Source organism: Vipera berus, assembly GCF_964194415.1.
Source record: "Vipera berus genome assembly, chromosome: 2".
Taxonomy (NCBI): domain Eukaryota; kingdom Metazoa; phylum Chordata; class Lepidosauria; order Squamata; family Viperidae; genus Vipera; species Vipera berus.
In genome coordinates this window covers 214,197,337-214,211,238 of record NC_138203.1, presented here as the reverse complement: position 1 = coordinate 214,211,238, position 13,902 = coordinate 214,197,337, and the positions used below count along the sequence as shown (strand labels likewise).

At 37.8% G+C, this 13,902-nt stretch overlaps 1 protein-coding gene across 3 annotated transcripts in view; it reads right to left on the bottom strand.

Annotated features, from left to right (window-relative positions):
* The window catches only part of FAF2 (Fas associated factor family member 2), a 32,728-nt gene that overhangs the window by 15,031 nt on the left and 3,795 nt on the right, over positions 1 to 13,902 (bottom strand). For 2 of the 3 annotated variants that reach the window (XM_081318032.1, XM_081318030.1), the window contains exons 2-5: positions 3,617 to 3,685; positions 2,696 to 2,830; positions 1,824 to 1,900; positions 1,217 to 1,355 (exon numbers count right to left, since the gene is read on the bottom strand). In XM_081318032.1, coding sequence (XP_081174158.1) covers positions 1,217 to 1,355; positions 1,824 to 1,900; positions 2,696 to 2,830; positions 3,617 to 3,685 — 420 coding nt within the window. Of the gene's footprint in view, positions 1 to 1,216; positions 1,356 to 1,823; positions 1,901 to 2,691; positions 2,831 to 3,616; positions 3,686 to 13,902 lie in introns of all 3 variants that reach the window. The other variant, XM_081318031.1, reaches the window with a different exon arrangement.

Sequence of the window (13,902 nt, the reverse complement as noted above, 5' to 3'; positions counted from 1 at the left end):
TCTAAATACTTATATGTAAAATTGGAAAATCAATAAAATATCTTTTTTTAAAAAAATACATGTTGGTTGCCAAGCACTTGAAGGCTGATCACATGACCACGGGATGCCGCAATGTTAAGTGTGAAGACTGGTTATAACTTTTTCCAGCATTTACATAACTTTGGGCAGTAGTTAAATGAATGGTTGTAAGTTGAGAACTACCTGTAATGTACAATTAAAACGAGAGAATTTTGGTTTTGGATAAATGGACAGCTGGGAAAAAAGTCATGAAACATTATTTTTATATTAGAAAACTGCAGCAAGAGGATTATATGTCCAAAAATGGGAAGATACTATGTTACCCACAATGGAGGAATGGTTGGTGAAGATGACAGAACATGCAGAGATGGCTAACTTCACTTTTTAAATTAGAGATTTACATTTATTGCTGACTGGAAACACCTTATAGACTTTTTGTATGAAAAAAGAAAAAAATGAACTTTTGATTTGTGGTTTTGATGATTAGAAAATATTAGATAACAGAAAAAAGAGAGCTTCTTTTGTAACTACAGAGATAATTTTGTAATCATTTTTGTATTTGCTGCAAGGAAATTGGAAGCTTCGTCTATTTCTTTTTAATCTTTCTTTTTTGCACCTTTGTCCTTCCTTTCTTTCTCATTTTCCTTTCTTCTTTTACTTTGTATTATTTTTGTTAGTTTTTATATTCTCTTTTAAACTTTTAATAAAAAAATTATATAAAAATTAAATGGATATGATGTTCAGCCAAGGGTCTTCCAACAAACCAAACAAAGGAGCCCATTACAAGACAGTATTCTGTAATCACGCTTAAATTTATATTTAAGAAATTTTATACTTATCTGTGTTATAAAAGAAAGTTGGCAATCATTTATTTGCATTTTTTTTCTTTCTGAACTCTTGGCTTTACTCTTTTTCATTCTTTATTATTTTCCCCTTCTATCTTCTTCATTAGTTTTGTTAAGTATTTTATAGTTATTTTTAAAAAATATTGCATTTTAATGAAAATGCAATTACTATCTAATCACAAGCAATACTATCAGAGTATCAAATTAAATGTTTAAATTTTACCAGTATTATTTTTGTAAAGAAAAGAAATTTCAGTTGTACTTCAAAGGAAAGCTTAAGTGTGGCTTTGTAAGAGATATAACAAAACAGGATTAGAATAATTGCATTTATCTAAATCTACATTTCCACCAACCTGGCTGTATGTTCCCTGATAGAAGACAGGATGTATTCTTCCATATTTTTCTTCAAACAAATGAATAAATGAAACAATGTCACCTACAGGGTCAGTGACCCGACTACGAGGATCAGGACGGATAAAACGCAAAGCAAACCTGAGAGAAAACAGGATCAAAATGTTTCATTACTAGGTATCTAAGACTCTGAAGATGTGAATGGACTGATTACAGTCTTAAATCCTCTAAACTAATTCCTCCATGATCAGCTACAAAGTTTGATTTAAGTTTGCAAAAAACAAATATGCACTAGGAATCAATCAATCCTGATTATTTATTATTATATTTCTATTAGATTTTAATGCAAGAAATGGCAAGAAATGCCTTGTTGAAATAAAACACAATTCATTAGCCTTAACATTTTTATATAATTTGTAATGCACCATAGTTATTGGGTGGCTTACCAGAAATTTGACACTTATCCATTAATAACCCGATCTTATTTGTGTGGTTATGTATTTATGTATGCATGCCCGTGTATGTGACAGATTAAACTAATTAACAAAAATGAAGGTGAAAATAAACTATAAGGTTAATATAAAGAAATATGAACTCAGCTGGACTTACCTAAATATATCAAGTAATGTGTAATATGTAAATCGGAATGGAAGCATTATCAAATAGTAACCCCAACCTAATAAACCCTGAAAGAAACAGAAAGTAATTATCAGTATATTCCTTTTACACACTCATGTTAATGTAGTTTCAAGTTATTAGTGAAAAATTAACAGAATCAGGAAAACTGCTGTCATTATGTAAGACCATTAACAAGACATCTATAACTAACGCTCCTCTATACGCTTTTCTCCTCCAGTGTGGAAGATATTATAGCATAACAATGACACAAATTTTGGAATTTCATTGCCAGATTTTTTAAAAAAATGGAAACAAGGACATTTATTAGCTTTTAGGGGATTACTGAACATTTAAAACAGTTATTTAAAACGATCAATGGCTACTTCATGTGACATTTTCATTTTACAAAGAAAATAAAATACTTCATGAATATACCAAAAAAAATTAGCATATAACAAAGGTGGGTACCTTTTGTGCTAGAACAGCTTCACTATTTTGATTGGCAGATGTGAAATGTGTTGCTACACAAAATAAATAACTTAAGCCTCACAGAAGCTTCTAATACACCTATTTTATGGACTAAATTGGCAAAAAATAAGCCAAATACGTCCTCGTGGAAATAGAACTTCTATGTTTACTATTTACAATACTGTAACAAAAGCAAGCGTGCCAACTGTGGACACTTACAAACCAAGTCTTCTATACAAAGAGATTCCCAGTGATTCAAGCAGAGGACATGCAGCACATGAACAATCCATGAAACAGAAAACACAAAAGGAAAGAACTTTCCTTCTGTTGGTCCTTTTCATATTAGCAACAAAGAACATCACTCTTTTCAAGCACATTCAAATAAAATAACCTGCCCTTGGCTGTGGCCTTGAAACAACATAGCTGTAGATTCTGTGATCCGCAGTGTTGACCTGCAAGGGCCGAGAAGGTGGTGGGTTGAAGACACTTGGGACTCCCTCTTGTTCATTTAATCGATCCTGAACAGCTGCCTACAGAAGGAGACCCACAATATATTATGCTCCTATTGCAGAAAATATTATACTATTTTGAACACAGGAGGAGGAACAACGGACATAGACCTATTGACAGCTTGCAGTCTGAAATACATCATTAAAAAGTTTAAATAAATAGTATCTTCTTTACTAAACGTTCTTGTAATTTGAAATGCTAAGGAACAGTTAGAAACAATCAAGATGACATACATGTACATCTTCCCAGTTTCATCCCCATGAAAATAAGCTTTGAATGAATTAAACTGAAAGACAGTAAGTGGTTCGAAGCCACCTGCTCCAAGGACGAGTGAGATCTGAATCCAGGTGCCATTCCTTATCCAACACATTAACCACTTCACTGATTCCAGAACTTGAAAATTTCAGAAATCCAGCTTCTTAAATATCTCAGTTTTCGATTAAAGAACACGGTATTTTTCTAGTTCTTATAAATAAATGAGTTGTATTTGAAATTTGTACAGATATTATATGTGAATAAATTACATTTGTAATAGTCAGAGGCAGACCATGCAATTTTGGGCTGAATTCCATGCTTCTCCCTCAAATTATGAGAATTCTGCATAGTGAAACAAAGCAGAATTATGCAAAATAAAGAAAATATGAGTAGTTATGCTTAACATAGTTATAATATGTGCAATAACTTTGTTTTAGTACTAAGCATATCTGATTATAAGATCCTTTAAAGAAGGAACTCGTATCAATGTCTTTCACAGATCTAAGACTACAATCAGTGCAATAAGAAAGCAGAGCCAAATGGCACAATACCTCTATATTCCAGTTGTGTTGCTCCAGTGTATGACGACATTGGTCCATGGACTCTATGCCAGTCAAATCCTAAGGCCAAGAGAAGTGGGGAAACAGATGTCACAGAAGGCACATTTCCTGAATTAATTAACATTTATTTTTACTCACTTATCTTAATAATTCAGACATTAGCAAAGCATTTGCAAACTTTATCCCAACTTAACCAATAATTAAGCAATGCTGGATTCTAAACAGGGCACAAACAAACTTTACCTTTAATGCTTACCTTTATTTTTAAAAAACCTTCTGATTCTTAAAAAACCTTGGAGAAAACCTGAATATTATTGTTTCTTAGATTACTATTAGATGGAAAAAAGCCAGCTCTCCCAAAATGAAAATAGGGTGCCTAATTGTTGAAATGCTTCGTGGTAATTTCTCTTGTACCAGTGATAATTTCAGCGGATCATGAGTTATTCCCCCTTTGGCATCAATGTCCATCAAAACTCTTCTCTCCTTTATGTTTAGCTATATTAGTTATTCATCCTTTCTCAGATGTACTATTAAAAACTGATGATAAAAGGCAGTACACAATAGACACTAATTAGTTTATAAATACCCAATTAGATGGTAATATCTTAGCTAAGATATTACCTTTTGAGCATCAGGGATTGGTTCCGTGGAGACAGGTTTTTCTGCAGACTGGAGGGGGTGTGGTTTCATGTAGTGCCTGCATCCCGTGGATGGGGCTTTGGTTGTTTGCGTGTTGCTGGCATGTACCGGCCCGGTGCCGGTCCATGGACTGGGAGTAGGGACCCCTGGTCTAACTCAACAGTTCCCACACTTTTAGGCACCAGGGACCAGTTTTGTGGAAGACAATTTTTCCACGGATCAAGGAGAGGGGGAGCACACAACCTAGATTTCTTGCACGCGCAGTTTACAGTAGGGTACATGTTCCTATGCTAGATGCTCGGAAGTAGACCAGAGGCGGTAAGGCTAGCACTGGGGAGTGCTGCAAAAACAGATGAAGCTTCTGTCACTTGGCCACTGTTCACCTCCAGCTATACGACCCGATTCCTAACAGGCCAATGGCCTGAATGACATTGACTGATTTTTAAAAAATTAAGAATCATATCTCATTAATACCTGGATGGGAGACTAACAGAATTTTTCAAGAGCTATAGTGTAGACTGGGAATTTGAAAAACAGCTTAGAAGAAGGCAGTGCCAAATAACTGCCATGTCGTTGCTGGGAAAATTACATAAACCCGTATATAAATTCACCACGAGTTGAATTACTCAAATAAGGCTTTATTATATTACTTCTGTAAGTAATTATTGGGTGGTAATAAATGCTAGGCAAAATGAAACGTCTTAAATCATAACTATAAAAGTTGGGTTCTTATAACACAATGAGCAAAAAACTAAATAAGCTAGCCAACCTCTCACCAAAACTGGCTCCGTCATTAATATTTTCCACCACTCTTTTGCCTCAATAAGGCAATGTTCAACTGAAAGTTATTTTTCCAAAGAATCAGAAAATAAGGATTGAAAGGAAACTCGGGGATCATCTGCTTCAACCCTCTGCCCCTACAGGAATCCAAAGCTATGCATCCCTGACAAATGGTAATCCAGCCTCCCTTGTGAAAGAAAAATCTGCCTCCAACCTCTTATTCTTATGATTTCTTCTTGGATGTCCAACCAAAGGTACTTCTGAACAATTTAAAACCATCGTTCTTTCCCTACTTTCAGGAATAATTTTGAACAATCCTGCCCTGTCTTCCAGATGATGGCTCTTTGAATACTTGAAGACAGCTATTATGTATTGCTTCAGTCTTCTCCAAACTAAGTGTAGCCAATGTTTCCAATCACTCCTCCTTCTTTTCAAGACCCTTGGTCTTGGTTGTTCCTCTCAGAACATGCTGCAATTTGTCGGTGTTCTTCCTAAGCCATGGTGTCTAGACTTGGATGAAATATTCTGAGAGTTGTCTGACCAATGCAGAGTAGAGAGAAATGTTTCTTGATCTTGATATAATGTCCCTAATCCTAATGTTCAGCTTCTAATCCATCGAGACACCTATATATTTTTTGCATGAACTGCTCTCTAGTATGATTTGTACACCTCTAAAACTATACTCCTGTCTTAATTTTTTTTGGGGGGGTGACTAAATGTAGAATGTTTGTCCCTGTTAGGTACAATTTCAGGCTTAGTCATCAGCTTGCAGGTCCCAAGGGACCAGAGATATTCTAAGATGGTTCTGTTTTAATTCCGTCTCATCTCTACCTGATAGTTTGTATTTTTTTAAGAATAATTGCTTTATATTTTTATCAATGATTTTTATGTATTAGTTTAATTTTACTGTTGTAAGCCACCCACATAGTGTGAGATGGGTTGCTATATAAATTTGATAAATATTAATCTTAACAATGCCCATTTTTCCAATTTGTCAACATTCTGTTGAATCTTGATATTATCCTCTAAAGGGTTTGTTATCACCTCTATCTTTCTATCACGTACATTTCTAAATATGTTCCACATGAAATATACCACTTGACATTTTTCTCCACATTGTCATTAAGACATAATGACATACAATTATTGTGCACTATTTCTGAACCAGCTCTGTGACCATTTTTAAACTTTTTAAGTCTTCTTTACTAGAATCTTATAGGAGACTTTGCTGTAGCCAAGGCACAGGAAATGTGCACCAAATTCTCATTGTCAACTAAACAATCATTCTGTCAGCACAGTTCTTCCCCATATGTAAAAATAACACTTATTTGTCACTGCAATATGTTTGTAATTATGCTTGTTACTAACCATTCAAATAACCAATATACAATTTGTTTAATGATAAGATTTTAATATCTACCAGTCTTCAAAATGTTTTATTCCTTTTCTAAATTTAAAAAAATACATTTTTTAAAAAAACTGATTTATTCTAGGTACTAGAACTGTTTACAATTTATATTTTATGAATTCACTCACTGTATATTACATATCTAATCCATAACTGAGAATTTTATACTGTTTAAAACTTATGTTCAGTATCTGGTGCTGGATAAAAAAGCACTTTTGATTCCAAGCTACAATATAAATAAATACCCTGTATTCAGAAATGTGAGTTTGAATTTCATGATTGAACATAAATAGTAAAGCACTGTACCCATTAATTCTTTCTCTTTTATCCAGGATGACTTCCTCACACACATCACCAGTACTATATTTTCAAGTCCTTATCATTTGTCCTCTGATATTATTATTATTTGATATCATTATTTCTGTTTTCATACTTTTTATATGCTGATCTATTTAACAATCTCCACATCTCATATTACTATTTAAATTGTCTAGTTTACTACCACTACATGAATTTTTATATTGTAACTTCTGGAACTGCCAATGACTACCACCTCCATCATCGAAAGAATAACATTTTACCTAAGAGAAGAAAGAATATACTGTTCTGTCCTCAGTGGCATACTACACTTTTGAGAGAATGTACGCAAGCATATTGAAATCATTCAAGAGGAGGCCTCAGGCATTCCAGTTAGCCTGTTAAGCTGGTATTCCTGGTCTTTTTTATCTCTTTTCAAACTTAAAATCTGTTGAAAATGTAGAAGCTCTGCAAACCAAAGGATGACCTAATCAGAATTTTACAATAACATTAGCATTTGAAGTTTTGAACAGAACCTTAATTCTCTCTCTCAATACTAAATTTATCTTACAACGCCCTCCCCGAAACAAAACAAAATCTGTAAACATCCTCCTAAATCATATACTTGATTGGACAAATGTATCTAATATTTCTTAACATTTCTAGATTCTATTGCCCTTTTCAATGTAGCCTGCCTGCTATAACTTTCTTTATTAAACAGGGTGGATTTGATTTAAATCAAGTCAATTTAAATCACAATTTAAATCAACTTGATTTAAATCATAACATTTGAAGAGCCACTGTCATCTGCGTCCCGCAGCGGCTCCTCCTCTGACCCGCCGTTGACTCACCGACAGTCCCCTTCACTTTAACGGGATGGCTGGTGATGCCGCAGTGACACAACAAGGTAAGGGACATGGCGGGTAGCAGGTGAGTGGAGGCCCGCTAAAAGGCGCTGCCATGATGGATCTGAAATGACAGGTGCTCTTTAAATGTAAGGATTCATTCTTGCTGGTAGTTAGAATCACTTGTGCGGCAGGCTGAGGCAAAGAGGCAGTCCTGGGACCAGGGAAATCTGGGGGCTGGACAGGGGACAGATTGTATCTCCCTTCAATGTGGAAGGGACTGCCACTCTCAAATTGGCCTTTTTAGCCACACCAGATCCTGCTTTAGGACCTCTTTCCAGAGCACAATATCATAGTCTCTCGAGACTGAAAGATGCCAATGATTATTTGCAAACAAAATGAAGGTTTCCTATTTAGAATAATAAGCTGTCAGGTTATTATCAGCAATATCAGAATCGATTTTCAGTTAATAGCTTAATCACACATACTGAGTTTCCCTGAAAATTAGACCTACAATGAAAATAAGACCTACCCTGATTTTTGGGGGGTGGGCCGAATATAAACCCTACCCCCCCCCAAAATAAGCCCTAGTTAGGACCCTGGCCACTCCATCCTACCTCGCTGCTGCAATGGGGCAGGAGAACGCATGGCAGCCCCGTTTCCTGCCATTTCTCCTCCTGGAGCTGTTGTAGTGCTTCGCGCATCACCACCCAGCTCCTCTCTCTTCCCAAAAGCACTTCTTCACTAACCTGCTTTCCAGCCCTGGCGCATTTTTCTCCTGCTGCAGGGAAACGGGGCTGCCATTTTCAGAATGAAAAAGGGAGACGTCGGGTGAAGAAGAGTGGCAAGTGCTCTTCTCTGCTCTGCATCGCTGCACAGAGCCGCTCCCCTCCCTGTTCTTCATTCTCTCCAATGGCAGTGACGGAGGGCTGGTGGAAGGAGGGGGCAGGGGAGGCTTGCGCTGCACGGTCATGGGAGAGTTGGTGGAGCCTCTGCCGCCAGGCAGATGATCTGTGGGGCAAGTGCAAAGCCCCTCCAGCGGCACACAGCAGCAGTGGAGCCTTTCGCTGTCATTCCCCTCTGGCTCTGAAACAGCGGAGGGGGACCGGGTCTACCCTATCCTCTGTAGCATAACAGTCCAGCTTGGGAGGGGAGTGAAAGGAAAAGTCGCTGAGCAAGGAGTGGCCTGGCTGGTGGGGCCCTGAAGTAAACAGGTGCAGGGCGCGTGGGGCAGCTCCACCCTCCCCCACCTGGTTGTGATGGCAGCAGTGAGATGTGCTGCGTGGCCTAAGTGGGTTGGCAGCCATGCGGGCACCTGCTGGACGGGGCTGTTTGTGCCACCATTGCAAAGCAGTCACAAAAATATAAGGTAAAGTAAAGGTAAAGGTTCCCCCGCACATGCGTGCTAATCGTTTCCAACTCTAGGGACCGGTGCTCATCTCCGTTTCAAAGCCGAAGAGCCAGCGCTTGTCCAAGGACGTCTCCGTGGTCATGTGGCCGGCATGACTAGACGTCAAAGGGGCACAGAACGCTGTTACCTTCCCACCGTAGTGGTCCCTATTTTTCTACTTGCATTTTTACATGCTTTCAAACTGCTAGGTTGGCAGAAGCTGGGACGAGTAACAGGCGCTCACTCTGTTACGCGGCACTCGGGATTTGACCCGCCAAACTGCTGACCATCTGATCGACAAGCTCAGCGTCCTAACCCACTGAGTCATCCCCCCAAAATAAGGCCTAATGCTCTTTTAGAGGCAAAAATAATATAAGACCGGGTTTTACTTTCAGGGAAACACAATAGTTGGAGAACTACTCAAATTCTTTTATTCAATTAAAACATTTAGAGCCTGGTACAGATGCGTTTTTCTTCAAAGAATCATACAGTTTGTAGTGTACATAGATTTGCAAAACAATGGGATAAAAGAACATTCCTGAACTTTATGATTTATCTCATGGTTACTGTGAAATTGTGTAAATGCATCAATGCAGTGCATGTTATCTCACTTGCAAAGCTTGGATTCATTGAATAAGTTTACCAAAATGCAAATATTGCAGAATATACAGATCTTGCTACATAACTAAGCTCCATTTCATGCTGAATAAACTAAAATACTAATGTATCTTAAATAGAAAACTATAGATTTTTACTCAAAAAGCATTTTATGAAAATAAATTTGATAAAAATAAAAAAATCCAATTTAAATAAAAAATCTGATTATTTTTATTTTTTAAAATTAATCATAGATTATTATCTACCCTGTTATACTAGATGAGAGAGTATAGCAGCCTTATGTGAGAGAACTAACAACATCACATATCAGCATTTTTATATAGGTTTCAACATCACAAGGAGAGATTTTAGCTGCATGCACTTTTTAGCTAAAACTAAATTTCTGATATCCTCTCTCTTGACTTGGTACCATAATGCAATAGTCACAAACAACTGAATAAAATTTTTCTGATAAAATTACCACTACAATGAATTGGAGCATTCAAATACCCTATAATTATGATGGAACTAAACATCCTAAGTAATGTCAATTATTATGTAGATGTCTCTGTGAAAGTATGGAAATATAATTTCTTTGATGTTGGGAAGAAAATTAATGTACATTGCACCCAGTGTTATAATCCAGAAACTGGTTAAGATTTGTATAATGGAATATTTTCCTCACAAACTGACAAAAAGCATTCAAGATACTCAGCAGTACCAGCCAGAGATTTCTCTTATTTTCTATCATTTAAATAAGATAAAATGAAATGGAAGCTATCTTCCTATCTGGAATTCTTGGAATGAATGGATAAATAAATAATAACTTGATGGATCCTGGTGCTCTCTGAGCTTATTTATAAACATTTCATTACCCAAACTAGGTAATATCATCAGTGCTAGCAAGGAGTGGAATTTGCTCTTAATTTATATTCTAATGGCTTGCCCTGTCAGTGTTGGTGGGAGTAGTCTTGGTGGGAAATGTTGGGATTCTTTTTGGGGGGGCGGGGAGGTGAGCTGTTACTGATGGCTTGTTTGGCAGTTCTTTGATTGGGGTATTGTTCACTTTTTGATCGCTGGTCTGATATTAATCTTGGTGTTAAACTATACATGGTGTTGATTGCTGGTGGGGAGGTGTTTTGGCCTTTTTCTCCCTTTTTGGCTTGCTGATTGTCTCTTTTGCACAGTATGTAGATGTTGCTTATGTCTACATGTCTGTTGATGAATGATTTGATAGAGCGCAAGGCTTCTAGGAATTCTCTACCATTTTTGAACTTGGCTTGCTCTAGGACAGACACACTTTCCCAGTTGAAACTACAGTTAAATGTGTCCATATGTTGTTAAAGACTTTTCATCAACTATCACTCATTCTGGAACAACTGCTTTCTAGGCTACGATTTTACCAAATTATCGAATACTGTGTACTTCAACTTTAGAATACAGGTAGTCCTCAACTTACAACCACAATTGAGCCCAAAGTTTATGTTGTTAAATGAGAAATTTGTTAAGTGAATTTTGCCCTATTTTACTTTCCTCGCCATATTTGTTAAGTGAATCACTGCAGTTGTTAAATTAGTAACATGGTTGTTAAGTGAATCTGGTTTCCCCATTGACTTTGCATGTCAGAAGGTAGCAAAAGGAGATCACATGATCCCAGGACACTGCAAGCGTCATAAATGTGAGTCAGTGGTCAAGTATCTCAATGTAAATCATGTGACCATGGGGATACTACAGGAGTCATAAGAATGAAAAATGGTCATAAGTCACTTTTTTCAGGGCCGTTGTAACTTTGGTCACTAAACGAACTGTTGAGGACAACCTATAATTTTGTTTTAGATGAAGGTCAGATTTATTGAGCATTTACATCTCCAATCATAAGTATTCTTGTGAAACATAGTCCATAAAGATACATTTTGCATTTTCTTGGTCCACTAAGAAATACATTTTCACTCAAGAGCGCAGATAAACAAATCTTAGCTTAACTCACTAATGTTATAAATACAATACCAGTTGTGGATTATTTTAATCAAACACCCCAGAAATGCCAAAAGATTGGCAGTAGGCTATTTTTACACACTTCAGCTTTCATTCATTTCTCCCATTTTTCTTATTAGAAAAGGAAAGCATTAGAAAAATAGTAATACAGTATTACATTACTGAAAAGGTAAAGGTTCCCCCACACATGCGTGCTAGTTGTTTCCGACATTACTACTGTGCCATAAAGTTGCCTGTTTCTATAGTAAAGGAGAACAAAAAGCATAGCACCAAGAGAAGAAAGGATGAACTTTCTATCTCTATTAAATCCAATTTTACTAAAATCCAAGCATACTATCAAACCAAAGTTAACATTTTTTATAATTTTAAGGGAGATTCAAACACATTGAAGTGAACACATTGAACACAAGTGAACACAAGTGTTCAGTTGGATCAGACTGTCCTTCAGACACGTTTTAAGAGGGTCAGTTTCTCAATACTTAATACAACTGTAGAAACTGTACATCTCAAAAAGGTAAAGGTAAAGGTTCCCCCGCACATGCGTGCTAGTCGTTTCCGACTCTAGGGGCCGGTGCTCATCTCCGTTTCAAAGCCGAAGAGCCAGCGTGTTGTGATTCAGGGTCAGCCTGTGGGTTCGGCAGTTGGTTCGGACGAATCAGAGGAGGAGGGGGGTCTTGAAGACCTTGCTGAGGGGGTTGAAGATCTTGCTGATGATAGCCCTCAGGCAGGCCCCTCCCACTTGGTCACCATGCAGACCCAGCTGTGTGAGCCTGACAGTGTGGATGAAGATGACCCACAGCTGGCCCTGTTCAAGGACGCCCGACGCAGGAGGCAGTCAAGTAGGAGTAAACAGAGGAAGGCTGTGGGGCTTCTCGGAAGGAGGCAGAGAGAGGCCACGCCCTGAACTCTTTATAAAGGGAATGTTTGGGGAGGGCTGGTTTGCTGAAAGCAACCGCTCAGATAGTGTTTCAAAGCTCCTGTATCTTGGTACGTGTCTTGTTTGTTTTTTGTAGTAATAAATTTGGCAGACGTCATTCCAGCCTCTTGCCGTTTATAAAGGGGTTGCCTTTTCTGCAGGGCTGGTAGCAGGCTGGTACAGAACACAGCGCTTGTCCGAGGACGTCTCCGTGGTCATGTGGCCAGCATGACTAGATGCCAAAGGCGCACGGAACGCTGTTACCTTCCCACTGTAGTGGTCCCTATTTTTCTACTTGCATTTTTACGTGCTTTCGAACTGCTAGGTTGGCAGAAGCTGGGACGAGTAACAGGCGCTCACTCTGCTACGCAGCACTTGGGATTCAACCCGCCAAACTGCCGATATTCAGATCGACAAGCTCAGCGTCCTAACCCACTGAGCCACCGCGTCCATCTTATAGTGTATCTAATCCAATTGGTGCCTGTCATTTAGATATGTTGGTATATGTTGAAAGAAGGCATCTATCACAGGTTGGAAAAAATAACCCTAAATATTCTGGCTAATAAACTGGCTACATTTTTTTTCTTCTTCCCCACCCCAACTTAATAGCTAAATTCTTTTTAGCAAAATATTTAAGAATAAACCTGTCCAAATATAAGCATAAGTTCTAATTTAGTTCTGCATCTTCTCCCCACCCCCATTTTGGGGTCCTTTCAGACCATCTTTAGATATATCACCAGTTCCTGATGGCACTCTTTTTTATAGTAATAAGAAACAAAGCAGATTACGCAACTGTGAAGTTGCTGCACCTATTTTACCTATTGCTCTCTTTCATTCCCACCAAAAATATAAAAGGGCCAAATTTTAATTGCCCTCAAATGCGAGCTTTTTAAAATAATACCATGAGAATCCTGTATATTTTTGTTTCTTGAATACTATTATTACTACTACTGGGTCTTCACATATATATATATATAAATCTGCCATTAGTTTTCACACCCTTTAGATTCTTATACCTGTAACTATGCTAAATGGTGCAGAATTAAATAGGTTACTGTGCTGAAGCTTGATTTACATTTGTAATGGAATCTGGCATTGAATCTAGGGGTGTGGGGGGGGGAAGGGTCTCTCACAAGGAGCTAAGAGGGAAATCAGCCTTGTGTCCTTGGTATGCAGAAAGAGGACCAGGAGGGATCCTCTCTTAATCTTCACAATTCCCAAAGGTGCTTTTCAAAAGCCAACTGCACTTGCTTAGGTTTTTTTCCTTGAAAATGTTTCACTTCTCAAGAAGCTTCTTCAGCTCTGACTGAATGGTGGGGAAGGATTTATATTCTTTGCAATCATCTGGTTATTAGTTCTCTGAAGGTTGATTGTCAGCTCTCTGAGGAGTCCACTTGAAGCCACTTGGGG